Source organism: Nelumbo nucifera, chromosome 5 (assembly GCF_055504915.1).
Source record: "Nelumbo nucifera cultivar China Antique chromosome 5, China Antique-T2T, whole genome shotgun sequence".
Lineage (NCBI taxonomy): Eukaryota > Viridiplantae > Streptophyta > Magnoliopsida > Proteales > Nelumbonaceae > Nelumbo > Nelumbo nucifera.
In genome coordinates this window covers 82,949,745-82,967,672 of record NC_142653.1, presented here as the reverse complement: position 1 = coordinate 82,967,672, position 17,928 = coordinate 82,949,745, and the positions used below count along the sequence as shown (strand labels likewise).

Sequence of the window (17,928 nt, the reverse complement as noted above, 5' to 3'; positions counted from 1 at the left end):
ATGGATTTTACAACCACAACTCATTTGTATGGGGAATATTTCCTATGAATAATAAATACAAGTACAGAAGATGTTTTCCAAGACATGCTTGAAATTGATGTGAGGCACGCTTTAATGGCATGCACCTCTGAAATAGTTCAGTTCATTAAGGGTGACACTACTGTTATTACATCTCAACTCTGACGGACATATACCCATCCCAAAAAGGCTAAAACCATAGCCTTTCCAAATTAATTGTATTCTTCGTCACTCCTTAAGAGTTGCCCCAGCTATGATTGGTATGAAGAAAATATTAAGTTGGAGTTTGAATCTTCTGATCACAATACATTGTTGGTCGCATTCATCCACCCACACAAAACATTGGTTATATGAAATAACATCCCAATGTGGCAATGTGCAGCTGGATAAATATGGCCAAAAATGTGTCTTATAGTCAGTAAATTAAGGGCCTGTTTGAAGTGTCTTTCTGTTGGTTTTTTGGTTGTTTATAAGTTGATTTCCGGTCTATTCCTGTTTAGTTCGTGAAAGATCTAATCACCAAAAGCAGGAATATTGAAAAGGCACGAGAATTCCATTTTAGGCTGATTTCGAAAAACTCCAAATGAAACTTTTTATGTTTTTTGCGTTTTATTCTTGCACGAAAAGATATAAAAAGATACACGAAAAGATGTAATATTGTCAAACTAACTTCAGATTGCTTAAATCTTCGTACAAAATCTCAATACATCTTGACTGTCATAGCTACCAAAAGATCTTTCCCAAAAAACTTGACAAACAAACCCTTAAAATCATCAAATTGTAGCTCTGTGACTCGAATACGTCTCACTGACGTCCTTTGTTTGTTGTTACCCACCAATGTGAATATGATTAACCGATTTTAAGGTCACCACTCACCACTAAAGAGAAGGGTCGATGAAGATATATGATATTGAAAATAGCACCACGTGAAACAATTAAACACGTCATGGGCCACCTCTCCTGCTTTTAGTTTCTACCACTTCCTTTCTCTCTCTCTCTCTAACACGTGTACTCTATCTTTATAATGTATAGGAATAGGAACTATCCACTTTTGGTAGAAATTGTATTACTTAACCACAAAATTTTATTAACAAACTTAATTTGCCCTAATTAAATTGTTTTTGGTCGAAGCCCTAATTAATAGTTTGATCCATCCACTTCCGTCACTATCCAACCATCATATATTATAACATATCCCATGTCATCTATTATCTCCTTCTACTAATTTTTTTATACTATTATTAATAATAATTAATAATATAGAAAAGAAAATATGCTTACTCCCATGATATTGTGAAGTTTATATATATGGGATATGGCATTAGCCTCAGCCCTTAGAATCAGAACCAACTGACACGTGTTTTGGATGGAAAGGGGCTTAAAATTAGAAGAGGACTACTCACAGAGGGATATTACAGGAAAGGAATGCAGAGGGATGCAGACAGACTCACAGACGGATATTATGCCACGTGTTCTGTTCTGGTAAAGGGTGATAAATAAATACATAAAAGATCTGGACTTTGTTAGAAAGACTAGAAACAACCATTTTGGCCGTTGATGGGGTATATCGAATGAATTTCAATAGATTGATTGATAATGTCGCGATAAATTGAAATTGAAAAGTGTTTAATTACCGGTTAAGGAAACAATAACAATGCATGGCGGTTTGTGAGAGACATTCATCCTGGAGCGAAGGCGAAGTTTCCTTCTTTCAGAAGAAGTGAAGACCCGGGAGAAAGTTTGAGGTTCTGCTTTCCTCTTTCTTCACGTCTTCATACAAGTAATAGAGTTTGAAAAAGCTATAAAAACCAGATAATCAATTTACACCAGATCTTTTGAATGCCGTACTGCTATTTCCGATCTGAATTATCTTAGTTATTGGGATAACAGAACATTTTCTGATGTGGGTTTTGTTTCTCATTGAGTTGTATGATGCGGGTTCTCTTCATTATTGACCCCTCCGATCTTGGCTATCCCTGTTATAAAGTCTTTCTGGGGAAATATTGAATTTTTCGTTCTGTGTTTCGTCTGGATTGATCAGTTATTATAGGGTAGTGATTGGCTTTGTTTTGGATACTCCCCGGAGGAGAGAAGATGAGGGAAAAACTGCTGCCAATTTTCATCTGGGCTTTGTTTTTCTGGGGTTCTTGTCTTGGTAGATTTGTGGTGGAAAAGAATAGCTTAAAGGTGACTTCACCTGAGGACCTAAAAGGTGTTTATGAATGCGCAATCGGGAATTTTGGTGTTCCTCAGTATGGCGGCACCATGATTGGGACTGTAATTTATCCAAAAGCGAATCAGAAGGCATGCAAGGACTTTGACGAGGTTGATCTGTCTTTTAAATCCAAACCAGGAGGTCTTCCAACCTTCCTTCTTGCCGATAGAGGAGGTCAGTTCCGTTAATTTGATGTGTTTCTCCTAATTGAGTGTCATTAAGTTCGCTGGAGTTCTAATGTTTTGATCAATTAGTGCTTGGTAGTGATTGATCAATTCTTTTAACACGTGAGTTTGTTTTATCCACTAATTCCGGTTTTGAGATTAATGTTTCTTTTTTGGTATTGTTTGTTAGTTTTATAGATAATTATTAGTGGTTGAATATTGCCTTGTCGATATGATTTGGGTGTAAACATTCTCTATGGCCTGCATTATGTTTCTTGAGAGCTCTGTTAGAGACCTTTTTTGCCAAGACGAGCTCTTCTTTAATGTTTTATACCTGTTGCCCAGTTGAACTCTGATACCTTTTTTTCTGGATGTGGCACCTGATTCTCTGGCTCCCTGCATTTGGGTTTTAGAAATTTCAGAAGCTCATCTTGGTATCTGTTGCGTTATATGTTGGACCTTGTTTCGTCGTTGTCGACAGACAAATTAGCTTGCTCCCCCTCTCCTTCCACACATGCACCCACTAGAATGAGTCACCTCAAGAATTTGTTTCTAACCGATTTTTTTTTTTTTTTTTGTAAGGGCAGATTGTTTCTTCACTTTGAAGGCATGGAATGCTCAAAAGGCTGGAGCAGCAGCTATACTTGTCTCTGACGACAAGGTTGAACCTTTGATCACCATGGATACCCCGGAAGAAGAGAATGCACGGGCTGATTATGTACAGAATATCAGCATCCCATCAGCTCTTATCAGCAAGACATTTGGGGACAGAATAAAAAAATCTCTATCGATGGGTGACATGATTAACATCAATCTGGATTGGAGGGAGGCACTTCCCCACCCAGATGAGCGAGTTGAGTACGAGTTGTGGACGAATAGCAATGATGAGTGTGGCCCTAAGTGTGATAGCCAGATTGAGTTTGTCAGGAGCTTCAAAGGAGCTGCCCAGATACTTGAGAAGAAAGGTTACACACAGTTTACCCCTCACTACATTACTTGGTACTGTCCAGATGCCTTTACCTTGAGCAAGCAGTGTAAGTCTCAGTGCATAAACCATGGGAGGTACTGTGCCCCGGATCCTGAACAGGACTTCAGTAGAGGGTATGATGGAAAGGATGTTGTAATTCAAAATCTACGCCAGGCTTGTTTGTATAGAATTGCAAATGAAAGTGGCAAGCCATGGCTTTGGTGGGACTATGTTACTGACTTTTCCATTCGGTGCCCAATGAAAGAGAAGAGATACACCAAGGAGTGTGCAGATCAAGTCATCCAGTCCCTTGGTAGGTTAAGAACTTCTATTATTCATATTTCAAGTATGTCACATGTGAATGACCTATATATGTGAAGAAGGGGGGAGGGGGTGGGAGGAGAGAAAAGTGAGGAAACAGAACTAATATATTCCAAAACGAGAGAGCTTTTCCTCTCCTTTGAGCGCATGCTCCCAAGAACAGGGAGAAGGGAGGAGATAATGACTAGGATGCTCAATGCATGTTTAACTCAGCCAATTTGGACAGTTGTTTATCTGGTAATCTTAATGTTCCTATATATCCAGGAACTTGCTTTCTTCTCATGCTCCCAAGAACAGGGAGAAGGGGGGAGATAATGACTAGGATGCTCAATGCATGTTTAACTCAGCCAATTTGGACAGTTGTTTATCTGGTAATCTTAATGTTCCTATATATCCAGGAACTTGCTTTCTTCTCATGCAGTTCTGAACTGAACTATACTCAACGTGATCCGAGTAACTTTTGGATAAGATAGCAGAAAAGTATTTCTTATTCATATTGGATAAATTGCTTATTTAAATATTTCTGCTGCCAAACCCTTTTTCCTCCCTAGGCTTTGATGATTAAGATGGCTAATCAGAATTACTAGAGTATCTTCATCTAGGTACCACTGCCTTTGTTGCCTTGGTTTATATCTCATGTGGATAGGCCCTGGGCTATTGGCATAATATGGGCTGTATGTACATTTTAATGTGTAAATATGGTTTCTATCTTTGACCATGGATTAGAGGTTTTGATTCAGGTGTTTTCCCAACCTTTCACCCAGTTGAAAAGCCAATTGTCCTGTCTAGCTCTGAAAGAAAATTTATATTAAAAAATGTACTTACTGATTAGCTTATATACATGCTTTCTGCTCATGTTTACCTAATAGTGTTGAAGTGCAACATTAGTACAATTAATTTTGTTGCATATTTCAGGTATCGATGTAAAGAAGATAGACAAATGCATTGGAGACACTGAGGCTGATGTTGAAAATCCAGTGCTTAAAGCTGAACAAGATGCACAGGTTAAATTTTCAACTCTACCTGTGATTCCATTGTAATCTTTCCTCATCTCAATTTTCTTACTTTGCCTCCAATCCTGATTTTAGATCGGCAAAGGTTCTCGAGGAGATGTGACGATATTGCCAACTCTTGTCATCAATGATAGACAATATAGAGGTTTCGTGCAGTCCAGTTCACGATTATTTAGAATTTGGGCTTATCAAATGTAGCTATTTTATTTTAATAATGTTTCCATCTAACTCTTTCAGGTAAGTTGGATAAGGGAGCAGTTCTGAAAGCAATATGTGCAGGTTTCCAAGAGACTACTGAGCCAGCTGTTTGTTTAAGTGAAGGTGAGATAACATCTTCTGCATTCATTTATCTTGACATTGGACACTTACCTCTAGGTAGAATTCCATCATATTTTGAGTTTTTATAGAGCCTCTTTTACAGAATATACATCATTAAGACTTCCTTCTCATTCTCTTATTTTACCACCCCCTGGTTGGGATAGTATTGAAATAACACCAACTGGATTCTCAGTTCTTACCTATGTCTAGACCTTTCCTGGCCATTCACTAAACTTAAATGTTAAATCATCCAAAATCGAAGCCTTTCTAAGAGGCCAAACAGCCATGCTTTATGGTACTGGGTTAGGATGACTTGGCAGGTATTTGCATCAGATCTAAAATTATGAATTGATTCCTGCAGGGATAGAAACCAATGAGTGTTTGCAAAATAATGGGGGATGCTGGCAGGACAAGGCTACTAATATTACTGCTTGCAAGGTACTTTGTCAACTCAACCTCTGCACATATTTGGTGGATCTTGTGCCTCCAGTTTATTTATTTCTGAAGACGATTAAACCTTAAGAGTTACCTAAGTTGACCTTGGTAAACTTTCTTTTTATGTGTTAATTTCTCATACATTATATATATTGAACTTTATATTCGAGTATATTGTGAGAAACCATTTCCACCCAACAAATCATTATAGGGAGAAAATATCCTTCCACTGAATTTGATAGATTTCTAACTGGATCTTGATGTGTGTTCTGAGATGGTTTTTTCTTATTTTCTTATGTATATGAAACCAATAGGATACTTTTCGTGGGAGATTGTGCGAATGCCCTATTGTGCAGGGTGTGAAGTTTGTTGGTGATGGATACACACATTGCGAAGGTAATGGCTTGATCTTGTATTTTAATCTTCTATTATGTGTGTAATGTCTGTCCTTGAAAAAGAAAGAAAATTTTCCTTTTTCTTTCTCATGTTACTACTTACTAGCTGCAGTTCTTTGTGTACATAAAAGTAGTAGGCTTTTAAATTTTAACATTTGGTACTGGTAACCAACCTTAGAAACTAGGTCTCAAACCTGATCAGTGGTCCCTTTCTTTATAAGCTTACCTTTTAATCCATGCACTGTGTATACTGATTGATTAGCCGGTTATCATCCATATTCAATCACATGTATATGTAATTTTATCTAGTCACTAGTCAAGTAATTAGTTTTTGATTTAACAGCCTCAGGATCTTTACGCTGTGTAATTAATAATGGTGGTTGTTGGAAGAAAACACAAGATGGCAAGACTTTTTCTGCTTGCACTGTAAGTGTATCAACTTTTTGTGTGGTAGAACCTCTCTAGCTGGTGTGTTTCTGTATTCTTAATATCTGTTGTTCTGGATTCTGATTTAAGTGAATTTTCTTTGGGTTTTTCAGGAAGGTCAATCTAAGGGATGCAAATGTCCACCAGGATTCAAGGGTGATGGAGTCAATACATGTGAAGGTACTTCTACATTTATCGCCCTGGGTTTCTTTAAATATTGCCATAGGCAACACACAAAACCACTGAATTCTGAGAAGTACCATTAGGTTGTCAAGACACTTACCTCGGTCTGGCGTAGTAGATATTTGCTTCGGTAGTATTACGTAGATGCTATTATCAGTTGTTTTTGTTTATTTATTGTCAAAGAAACCAATAAAGGGTGAATCCACATAACATGGGGGTAAATGCAATGGACTTTTTTTTGGTAAAAAAATACAATGAACTTGATTTGATATTTTCTCTTTGGGTCTAACCAGATATTGAACTGAATATATTACTTATTCCTCTATTACCTATCTTAATCTTATTCTCCCTGTATTTCAGATGTAAATGAATGTAAAGAAAAGCTTGCTTGCCAATGTCCTGAGTGCATATGTAAGAACACTTGGGGTAGCTATGAATGCAGCTGCAGTGGAAATTTGTTGTACATGCGAGAACATGATACATGTATAAGTGAGTATCTCTGTCAAGTCATCTGCTTTTAATGTTCAATGAGAAAATGTTAAGGTCCATTACTAGCAAAGAATCTAGTTGTTAGATATGAAACAATCTGATCAACTTGAAGTTTAGCTCTGCTGGCTTCTTAAGCAACCGGCCAATGTCAACGAATATTTCCCCATGAAGCATAATGCTTGTTTAATAGTGATGCGCAAGCATTTGGGACATATTCTGCCACTCACTTTTATCGCTTTGTGCTGGAAATTTTGGGAATAATGGATATCCTTAGGCTACGTTTGGTTTGAAAGAAATTAAGAGAGAAACCGAATAAGGGAAAGTTCTTAACAATTTCTGTGAAATTCCTTGAGAACTTTCCCTCAATATTCTCTCTTATTTTCTTTCAAACCAAATATAGCCTTAATTTCTTGACTTGGGTTTTCTTTCTTCTTTTTTTTTCTGAAAAGAGGTAAAGTATGATTTCAAACAAAAAAATGCCCTGTACAAAAACTATACCTCTAGCCATTTGCAATACCAAAGGATTTTCATAATCAAAAAGGAAACTGAAATCTGATCTGTTCAGGTTCAACTGAGCTGAAAACCAAGAAAACTATTTGCCCAAAATTTTTTGCCAAACATCCTCAACTGGACTGCCTTTGTTCTGAAAAATTCTAGAGTTCCTCTCTTGCCATAGGGTCCACAACACTGCTCCAAGAATCATTTGCCAAATAGCTTTTCCTTTTTAATTCATTTCTTGTAGATGCCATCCTTTTAAGAAGCTTTTCTCCGATGCTAGGCATTTATATCTTGAAAGCAAAGAGCCTGCAGACTTTCTCCCAGATACTATAATAAGAGAATTACGGCGTAATGACAGGTGATCCACTGATTCATCCACCCTGTTTCAGAGTACACACTGTAAAGAATCAATCCCCACACCTCTATTAAAGAGATTATCCTCAGTCAAGATCTTATTGAAGTAGGCAGACCAGACAAAAAAGGCTACTTTAGAGGGTATGTATTTACACCAAATTAAGCTCATGGGTACTCCTGTTCTTCCTCCCGAATCAACTTGTTATAAAACTTACTTGCAGAGAACTGCCCATCCTTTCTTTCCAACCATAGTCTTCTCTCATCTCTGCTAGGATCAATGTGAGTGTTGTAAAGCTTTTGCAACAATCGTGCAAAGGTTCAATCTCCCAGTCATTTAAAATCTCTTCTGAAAATGCGATTCCAAACAAAATTACCACTGGAAAACTGCACATAATCTGCCACCCTTCTTTATCATCTCATCTTTCTTTATATGCACCATTGATGTTGCCCGTGGAATGATGCAGGCAAGCAGGGAACATCAACAATGGGCTGGAATATTGTGGGGGTCATCGTCCTTGCCTTAGCTGCCATTGGCGTTGGGGGATACGCAGTGTACAAATATAGAATCCGGGTAATGCTGCTGCCCTTTTATTTGCATGTCCTAGAGATTAATGTATGCCATCTCTACATAGAATTTATCAAACGTGAATTTTTTTTTTATGTATTTGCTTGATTTGTCGATCCATGTGATTACAATGGCTGGCTCCTGGCTACGCCCAATATTTGTTTGTTATATGTTGATTTTCGTTTGTGCAGAGATACATGGATTCAGAAATCCGGGCCATCATGGCGCAATACATGCCATTGGATAGTCAGGGAGACAACTTTAGTCGAGTGACCCATGCAGACATATGAAACTGGAGGTCTGGAGCAACACAAGAAATCTATGACCCACCGTTTCATCTTTTTGATTGTATGTAAGGTATATATATGCTTTCAATTTAGTACTGGCTGGGCCCCGGACTGCAGAGTGGTATTTATGTCCATACGGGAAGAATGGACCCATCTTTATTTATTCCTACTCCCACGGATCACAGTAGGTAAGTAGGCAGATAATTATCTTCTGGAATTACAATTTACAAGGGATTCCAATTCCTTCTTTTTTTTTATTTTCTGACGTGTCCAGGAGATATTATAATTGAAGTACTTGGCATTTTATCATTCAGTCCATCTCCACGTTCTGAAGTAGATACAAAGAACTACCCTGCACTTTGGGGATAGTAATACTTGGGTCCCTGAACTTTTTATTTGCAACATTGAGCGACCTTGTAATTTTAGGTTTTAAGGTTTTGCTCTCCCCGTTCTGAACTTCATGGGATCATTTTGCCCTCTTTTATTGTATCTCCAAAACCCAAGTTTTGAATTTTTTTTTCTTTCATTTATTTAAGGGAGAAAACTTGGGGTTTGAAGATGCCAAGGTTCAAAGTATCAACACGTATCAGCCGATACGTATCGTTTTGGGAGTTCCCTGATCCATTCCTACAGGGGGTGTATCGGGGTTCTGACCGGTTCAGGGAGTGGAGGAGCTTTAAACTGGCTCCCCTGAACCGGTTTTGAAAAAAAAGTATAAAACAAAGTACCGATATGGTCCAATATGCCCCTACTGGCATATCGGACATATCAATAATGCAAGATAATTTTGAGGAATGCTGAATGATAGGAACGTTGGAATCTGAAAAGTGAAAATACAATACAGTATAACTGTGTCGGTACATTTTTTTAACTTCTTTTTTTTTTTTTTTTTTGAAACCAGTTCAAGAGGGGTCGTTTTAAGGCTCAACTAGTCTCTGAACCGGTGGCTGACCCGATACAACCCCTGGAGGGGTGTATAGGTAAGCCATTGGCACGAGTATACTTTGAACCTTTGAACCCAAGTGTTACTATCCCCAATGCACAACTGCACATGATAGGTCTCTGTAGCTTATCCTTAATTTTACCATCTTTCTTTGTATGTGTGATGACTGTGAGTACGCCAACTTTCTCCTTTTCAGCAAGCCATGAGCAATCATGTTTTTGAACCACTTCTGTTGTATTTACTAGCGCAACAACTATTCCTTCCCAAGTCCCAACTGGAAGAATTGAGGCTCGTTTGGCCATGGTTTAAAACATCACTAAGTTGCAGCGGTGGAATGGTCATTGGTCAATGGTCTCTAACTCTATCGTTCGTTATGGTATCGGGCTAACACTTTTTTATACGTCTCTCTTTTTTATAACGCTCATTTCTCTCATTCCCACATTTAACTTTCTTATACGCCACTTTTCTTCATTAATTCATAATTGATTCAAGTTTCAAAATATCATAAATAACGCCTGATGTGTGGTGCATTGCTTTCACAAATGAATGACACATGGCACAGTTGGAATGGTTTTCATGTTATCAAGTATGAATGGACCTATAGTGGCAATCATGTTTGTTGTTGAAAGTATTTAACCATTAAATTATTATTCAATATTCTTAAGAACTTTTTTTACAGTTTTTGTAGGCTATAGTTTGGATCATCCATATTTCTCCAATTACATCGGTGATAGAAATTTGCAAGATTTATTGTCTTATTGATATATTTGTGGGATTTATCAAGATGTTCTGTTTTTCCATCTTATTGCCGGTTTGGAAGGGCTGAGCTGAACGTTCAGTTAAGCTGGTTTAACTTCTTTGAGGCACTTCGAATAAGCTGTCTCAAGGAGGATAAATCTGGGTTCTCCAGATTTTTTACCATAGTTTAAAGGCTGTTAATGTAAGATCCACCTCAGAAAGCCTTAAGCTGCTGTGCTTCAGCTCTCTCAAATAGACACATAAGCTTGATCAACTTCACAACGCCGCTCGCTATCGCTGATGGCCTGAATTGAAACCTTTTTGTTTTTGTATTTTGAGAACCAACTCAAATCACCAGTTGTCTTGATGTTTTGTTTTTTGTTTTTCCTTTCATCTTTCAAACACTGGCGTGTGTTGATATTTTATTTAGAGGTTTGACAACTTTGACCATAATGAGGAAAGACATGATATCAGAAAAAACTTATGGGGGTGATTGATCAGAAAGCCTTTCAGGTATCAAAAATCTTGCTTTTTCAGCATCATAGATCTTTCCTTTTTATCGAGTCTCCAGGTTGTCCTGAAACCGTAATGTCTCGTGTAAATAACACGGTATTAGAAACCTCTGGAGAATTTTCTGCTTTGCTTCAAATAATGGTTTGAAAGAAATTGTAGCAGGCTAGCAGTAGATGTGTTGCAATTGTATCCTCATTTACTGTTGAATGGCTCTAAGGGTATTTTTGCTTCAAAAAGATGAATAAGCTGAGGTTATATAGGCATAGATGGACTGATCCCACTAAACAATGGATAAATTGATTATTAGTAAACCCCTTGAAGATGTCTGGATGTGGATATACAATATCGAAAATAAACTAAGAAAAAAAGAGCACTCTCCGAAACACAAACTCCTGAGAACGAGAGCCCGAGACAATGTAAATAGGATGGAAGTAGCATCGGCCTCCCCAGAAAGGTGGGCATATTCTCCATATTATTGTGCTGGCCCATTTTGTTCATGCATCTTTTCCTCAAGGCTGTCACTTGGTCCAACAACCATACAGTACAGGTGGGGCACGACATAAACCTTCTTCCTTTCTTCTACCTGGGACACAGGAAGACAAAAGAGGATCTTAGAGTACAAATGCACCATAAAAAATTGAAGTCATCGTCAACCATGGTACAGGACTGGAAGAATCCATGATCCAGCCACCATGCCTCTGCCTTGTCCTTGGCATAATTGCAATCAGATTGGGACACAACATCCAAATGAATCCAAGAAGTTGATTCATTGGTTACAGAGCTGACTTTCCAGACTAATCTTACCTATTTCTTAAACCCCTTAGATATTGAGGTTCATCCAGTTGGATGCACAAATGAACAGGGCAGAGATGGCTTTCTCGTTCACTATATCAAAATTCATCCAGTTGTAGCATTGAGGTTCATCATATAAAAGGCAAAAGCAAACTTCTAGCTAAACAATAAAAAGCTGGGAAAATGTTAATGGTGATCGACAAATTTCCATTCCTAAGACATAATTTGGTTAGCCTTCATCATTTTTTTGGTGCAAGTTTTGATTTGTTAGGTATGATGCAGGTCACAATTGTTAACACCTTAAATGGCATGACCGAATTAATATTTCCTGTTGGGAAGTGACAAATATCAAATACTAACCTTGCATAAGCATACTAATTTTCTGACCCATATCCCAAGCTTGGCCCTTTCTTCTGACCACCATTTAACATGATCCTATACAAATAGAAGGCCACCATGACACCGCTGCAAAAAAAAAAAGGCTACAGTCAGAATTGTACCTATAAAGTAAAATCCGAAGCTACCATTAAAGCTTACGCAAAATGTGTTCATGAAATCAGAAGATGTCAAATACTAACCTTACATAAGCATAATGTTTCAATTTATATTTTTATTTCAACAAAAATCTGTTCATTCTGCACATGGTGCAACTTTTAAACCAATAAAATTCTAGGTAGCATCCCACTACATGGAGAAAACTTTGGGGTTAAAAAACCCCCAAGACTCATGAAGAACCAAAATACAATCACTAGAAAACACACATGCAGATGCCAATGGCAAAAACCAAGAAAATATCAAGAAACCTGATGAAAGTCGTAAAAGAACTTGTAAGTGATGGTCTCTGCAAAGAAAAGAAGGGAAATATCAGAAACTTATAACAGATTACTGGGAAGGGGTAGTAGCAAATAGCCATATCCATTCCATGACAAACTATGATATAAGAGAACTCTCAACTACACAATGAAGAGCCTTTTACCTGAGAAAGCAAGCGTAACTCCCTTAAAAATAGTATGCCTGCAATAGCTGCATCCATGAAACTCTAGTCAGAGATCATTCTTCCAAGATACCAATTAAAAAAAGCAAATAAACTAGAATAAATAACAGAAATAGAAATATAAGCAATACCATTAGAGAGAGAGTACTCCTTATCAACATGACATTTGAGACAAATTTCAACCTATATTTTATTCTTTTGAAAATCAAAGTCGGTGCATAATGCTAGATGAGTAGATGACAAGAAATATCCTTATAGAACAACTAAAAGAATAACCCTATACGAATGCATACTATATTATGATGCAACAGAACAAACTGACATGGTCTAAAAGAAAAGTTTACTTGCAAGCATTATAGAAAGGTTTCGATGGGAAGGACACAACTTTGGTGGGATTGAGTTGAAAATTTGTTGAAATTTAAAATGTAAATTCTTCAAATCAAGCACCCAACTTGCACCCAGATGGGATCAGAAGCAACTCCATAGCAAGGTCTAAGAAGATCCATATGGTACAGATTTTCTCCTGCAAGATTATATTAGAACTTAGCAATCAGAAGAAGTCCTAACAACTACAACTTTGGATACTGCATCCCTTGTTAACTATTTACCAGATGATTCTCTTGGCCCATCTAGGATGAATGGTCAGATTTGGAACTTGGACTGAACTAGATCAGTTACTTGCTCCTCTCTCTTAAAGGTTTTAAGTGAAAATTTCTTATCTCCATTAGTATTTGTGTAAAACCACTTTGGCTAGGTCCTATTCCTTCATTTTTTATTTTTTTTTATAAGTACCTATTCCTTCAAAAATTAGAATATTTTGCCAAGAAGATATGCACCAAGCCAACAAAAATATTAACACTTGCTAAATGTACCAGTGCAAAAGGAAATCCTAGCATTTACTCCCCTGCCCCCCCCCCAAAAAAAAAAAGAAATGCATTTTCTTTGTAAAGAACATTAGTTAGCAAACTATTATCTCTTTGTTACATCTGACTTGTGTTGTAGGGATTTGGAGCAGTTCATAACCCTATTTGATGCTCAATGACAGCCTTGCAGTTGTTAAACCTACACCCTTTGCAGACAACTTCTTTTCTCTTAGGAAGGGAAGGGACAGATTTGTATATAGTTCATCTAGGAGGGAGAAAAGGTCATCAAACCTTCTCCCTCCCTACCTCCATCTTGGGAAATTAAATTAAACTTCTAAAATATACATATTTTATAGTATGATTTGTCAAAATATACCATACCACATTAAATATTTATAAAATGTTAACACCATGAAGTAAACAAGTTTCCTGAATCATCTGGTGTCCTATCAGGTACATATCATGTCCAACACAAGTAACTTAAGCATGTACAAGTATCCAGGTATTACAGTCCATCACCACCAGAGTAGTCCAATAGCTACATACTAATAGGACTTCATATATTTCTGCATTGATGAGATGGTCAGGGGATGGACTCTCACAGACTCATTTTAACAGTTGCTCCATAAGTCAGAGGGCTTGTCTTAACCTGAGAATGAAGCACTACACCAAAGCCTCAGGTTTGTGGCAGCAACTAGTCCACAGCATGTAGAGGTTGAGGGAGACTTGGATTGTCATAGGCTAGTTAGATGGGCACAGAGGTCAACCAGCACTCAAATGTTTCTCTACCCTCATTCCATCCATCCATTTAAATGTTATCTTCCCTAGTCCCTGCTTTCATCCATGTATTAAAGCTGCATGCTATCTTAGATAACCAAATGAACAGAAAAAATAGAGACCTGCCTAATACATTCTCACAAGAAACCAGAAACATGCAGGATCAACATTGTCACTCAAGGAATCCATTGATAAAAAATAAAATAAACTAAGAATATGATACTAATTATAGAAGTCAATTCAAACAACAGGAATCACTAACCTGCTTGCCCCTTCAAAGCCAGAGTAAATGATTCTCCCCTTTTCCATGACCTTAAACTTGATATACTTAAGGCTAAAAGAGAACCCCCAAGAATAACCCCAAACCTAATGGCAGCAATGTTTTCAGTTAGCATGAAGGAAAGGAAGCCGCCAACAGAAAGCAGGAGACCTACATAGAACAAGGAACTCCAACAAAAATGTGTAAGTCAAACCAAAACAATTTACAAGTTACAACTACAGCTTATCTCTGTGAACCAAAAGATTATCAGGAATGAGAAGAAAATGACCATTAAGATGCATAAAGGGAAAAGAACAAAAGCACATTTTCCGTCGGGTATCCATATCTAATAGACAGTACATACCATATGGAATCCCAAGGTAAAAGTCTCGAACTTCAGAAACTGCTTTCAAATCATCAGTTGAGGAAGCAAAAGTTTCCACAATGTCCTTCACCGGCTCAGGAGAATTCTCTGCTGCTGTAGAAAGATATACTTTACCTTCTTGATTGATTTCTCTTGCTACTATACTAAGATCATGTTTTGCTTTCTCTGCCTGGATTTTTAGCTGTTCTGATGCTTCCTTTAAAATCACCATTGCCTTCTTAGAGTACAATTCATATGCTTCTTGAGACATGCCCTGCATCTTTATAGCCTGTTCTTTGAAAGATTCTAGTATCTGTTTCCATGCTTCCTGTGACTCCTCAGCTCCTATGTCAGGCTCATCACTCTCACTTTTCTCAACTTCAATCTCTGAATTCTTCTGGTAAATCAAAAAAAAAATTATTAAAAAGTGCAAAAATAAACTTCGAACTTTTATTAGGAAAGGAGAATATGAAATTGAAGATGCCAACCAAGAAAATATCAACCTAAGCCTGAGTATTGATCGTGCCTTAACCAAGAAGAACCATTGTATCTTCTCAAAGGTAAGAACCAGAGAAGAACCATCCTAATTTCTCGAAGTAAGAAACCCTCTAACATTAAGGTAAGAGAAGCACATTTAACTTTCCTGGTTGAAATGGGAAGGTAATATAACAATAGCAATAACACAACCTTGTCTTCCATAATTTAATCCAACTAAGAGATTAAATCTCACTCCATGTTTTGGAAATTCGTGTGCATACCATCAGCCTTAAGGGTTTTTTTTTTCTGAAACGGTAAGGTAAAATTTTATTAGGAGAAGATAGAGGAGTATACAAGTAATACAAGCCTGTGGGGCACAAACATCAGAAGGGGCAACACAAAAGTGCAACCTACAAATAACGAAGATATCTAGAGGTTCTTGGGCTTTATCTTTGCATACCCTCCACAAGGTACAAAACCTACAAAGTACCTGTCTCCTCCAATGCCATCAAGAGATAATTTTCTAATAACATCTACAGAACACCATCCATAGAAGGAATATTATATGTGGCACCAATTGGTGGTGAAAAACTGAAAATGTGGCTTGCATACTCCATATGGTCTTGAGGGTGCTGAAACAATATGCCTGGAATTCTAATGTCGTATCCACCAACTTGATTACTAGATACTCACAGGCTTACCCAAAGCAGGGAAACTATTAATTCATTATCAAACAAATGATATTTATAAACTACCTATTCCATTGCTGCATAACCAAATTCTTTGTGATTGTTCCATCCAATTGTCATAAGGATGTACGGAGTTGTTTCTGAGCCGGGATTAAAGCATCTCCCCATCCATTGCTTCTCATCCCAATGGAAATTTCATTTTCTACGTTAAGGAAAAAAACGAGCTAATGAAACCATGAGGTTAAGTACCCCAAAACCCCGGTTGTTATACAAAGGCACTGGCAATCATGGTCAGATTCTAAACGAAAACGCTCGAGTTGTACCCCTAATACTACAGTGATAAAATCCAAGCTGAAAATTCACAACTCAACACAATAAAATGATTAAACATGCATCTATATATAGAAGCCAACTACAGAGAAGTGGAAACGGCTCCACAATACTGCTTACCGAGTCTCCGTGTGAAGCAGCAAATGAGATAACCGATCCATTATTCGACCTTTGGCGATAGAGTAAAACAAAACGAGGTCCTAAGAACTTGGGAGATATGCAGTGGCCGACAACCGTGACCTTGCGAGGACGGAGAAGTGAAGGAGATTCGGAACGAAAAGAGGAAAAGGTGGGAGGTTTAGATAAGGCCATGGAGTTCGAACCTCTCTTCCTAAGCGAAGTGGGGTTAGGGTTTATGTGCGAAACGAGGTAGTTCTCCAATGAAACCGTCATGGCGATCCTCTGAATGAGAAAGCGTGAACGAGCAGAAGAGAGTTTGAGTGACGAAAATCACAAAGCGGGTAGCGGCGGAGTAGAAACGGAAAATTGCTGGTTCTTTGGTCAGTGAGGTGAGCTAAGTACGATTATAATATACTCCCGAGCTTCTAAATTACGCATTATTAGACATAAGAGTAATAAAGGGTAATTGAAATTTTCTACATTACGCCAGGTGCTTGATGCGCAACGCATCCCTGATTGCTTTCGTGACACGTGAACAACAAAAACTATAAAAGCGTGAGGAGTGCGGACCCCATTGAATCTATTGCCATGTAACCGCCTTTGATGGAGCATCTTGGCTAATGGCCATGGAGCGAGATAGATACAAGATTACCGTGTAAATCAGTATCCTCCGGTTCCATAGTAGAGGATTGGGACTGGGAGAAAAGTCAAATCAAATGGCATAAAATGGCACTGCCCAGTTGGTGCATCATTGAGACAGACAATGTCATATGACTGACCCATGATAGAACTTAGAACATTCCAGAATTTTGTGTAGTTCAGGTACAGCATTGAGCATTCCATTTCTACGGTTCAAATTTCAAAATTTCAATTTGTCTGGGCCTGGGCCTGGGCCCTGGTAGACATATGTGACTTTTGGTGTTAGGTAAAAAGAAATTCGCTGTTTTCTTTATTTTCTTATGGTCCATTCAACACAATCAACAGTGTAGGAATTTGGAACATCCGTCCATACTTAAATGAAAGGTGGAATTGAAAAGAAGGGGACCAAACCAATATATGGGTGAGGACCGAGGTCTGAGGAAGGAATGTTGTCTTTGCATTGACTGATACGGAATTCGGAATTCCTTGGCCTTCAGTTCACTAGGGGGATGAGCAGGAAGAAAAGGGGTCCCGATGGATGCTCATACTCTCTCTGCATCATACACCCTGGACGGCTGGACTGGACCCATGTTATGAGAATTGAACTTTGCGTTGCATTTAGTTAACCTTTCAGTCAGAAGGCAATCGATTAGTAATATTTTCGGTTTTCCTTAACCCAGATTCCTCTGGAGTCTGGAATGATTTTGAATGGAGTCTAGTTTAACAAAAAAAGTAACAGTAGAACGGAGACGGGAGGGGTACAAGGCAAGCAAGGAATTAGG

At 38.0% G+C, this 17,928-nt stretch overlaps 2 protein-coding genes across 3 annotated transcripts; one reads left to right on the top strand and one right to left on the bottom strand.

The window, feature by feature from the left end:
* Nucleotides 1-1,354: 1,354 nt before the first annotated feature.
* Nucleotides 1,355-8,961, top strand: LOC104593761 (vacuolar-sorting receptor 1-like). 2 transcript variants are annotated; one of them, XM_010253749.3, is made up of 12 exons: nucleotides 1,355-2,407; nucleotides 2,985-3,677; nucleotides 4,601-4,689; nucleotides 4,774-4,843; nucleotides 4,936-5,019; nucleotides 5,378-5,454; nucleotides 5,766-5,847; nucleotides 6,190-6,272; nucleotides 6,386-6,452; nucleotides 6,816-6,944; nucleotides 8,261-8,367; nucleotides 8,553-8,961. In XM_010253749.3, exons 1-12 carry the CDS (start codon nucleotides 2,113-2,115, stop codon nucleotides 8,649-8,651), a joined length of 1,875 nt encoding a protein of 624 aa, XP_010252051.1. In that variant the 5' UTR covers nucleotides 1,355-2,112; the 3' UTR covers nucleotides 8,652-8,961. The 2 variants fall into 2 exon arrangements, with proteins under 2 accessions (XP_010252051.1, XP_088745113.1); XM_088888987.1 differs by lacking the exons at nucleotides 8,261-8,367; nucleotides 8,553-8,961 and adding an exon at nucleotides 7,723-7,864.
* Nucleotides 8,962-11,114: 2,153 nt separating this feature from the next.
* Nucleotides 11,115-16,934, bottom strand: LOC104593762 (protein FATTY ACID EXPORT 3, chloroplastic). The gene is made up of 7 exons (XM_010253751.3): nucleotides 16,508-16,934; nucleotides 14,892-15,288; nucleotides 14,531-14,698; nucleotides 12,611-12,657; nucleotides 12,438-12,475; nucleotides 11,995-12,099; nucleotides 11,115-11,425 (listed from the first exon to the last, which is right to left on the bottom strand). The coding sequence occupies exons 1-6, from the start codon at nucleotides 16,778-16,780 to the stop codon at nucleotides 12,009-12,011; spliced, it is 1,014 nt and encodes a 337-aa protein (XP_010252053.1). The 5' UTR covers nucleotides 16,781-16,934; the 3' UTR covers nucleotides 11,115-11,425; nucleotides 11,995-12,008.
* Between the last annotated feature and the right edge of the window lie 994 nt (nucleotides 16,935-17,928).

Bases quoted from the DNA above. Each gene is read 5' to 3' on its own strand.
- LOC104593762 (XM_010253751.3), bottom strand. From the start codon at position 16,780: ATGACGGTTTCATTGGAGAACTACCTCGTTTCGCACATAAACCCTAAC. The intron at 12,658-14,530 runs GTTAGTGATTCC...TCATGGATGCAG, and splicing joins GGCTTTGAAGGGGCAAGCAG to CTATTGCAGGCATACTATTT. The intron at 12,100-12,437 runs GTTTCTTGATAT...TTTTTTTTGCAG, and splicing joins TCTTTTACGACTTTCATCAG to CGGTGTCATGGTGGCCTTCT.
- LOC104593761 (XM_010253749.3), top strand. From the start codon at position 2,113: ATGAGGGAAAAACTGCTGCCAATTTTCATCTGGGCTTTGTTTTTCTGG. The intron at 3,678-4,600 runs GTAGGTTAAGAA...TGCATATTTCAG, and splicing joins TCAAGTCATCCAGTCCCTTG to GTATCGATGTAAAGAAGATA. The intron at 5,020-5,377 runs GTGAGATAACAT...TGATTCCTGCAG, and splicing joins AGCTGTTTGTTTAAGTGAAG to GGATAGAAACCAATGAGTGT.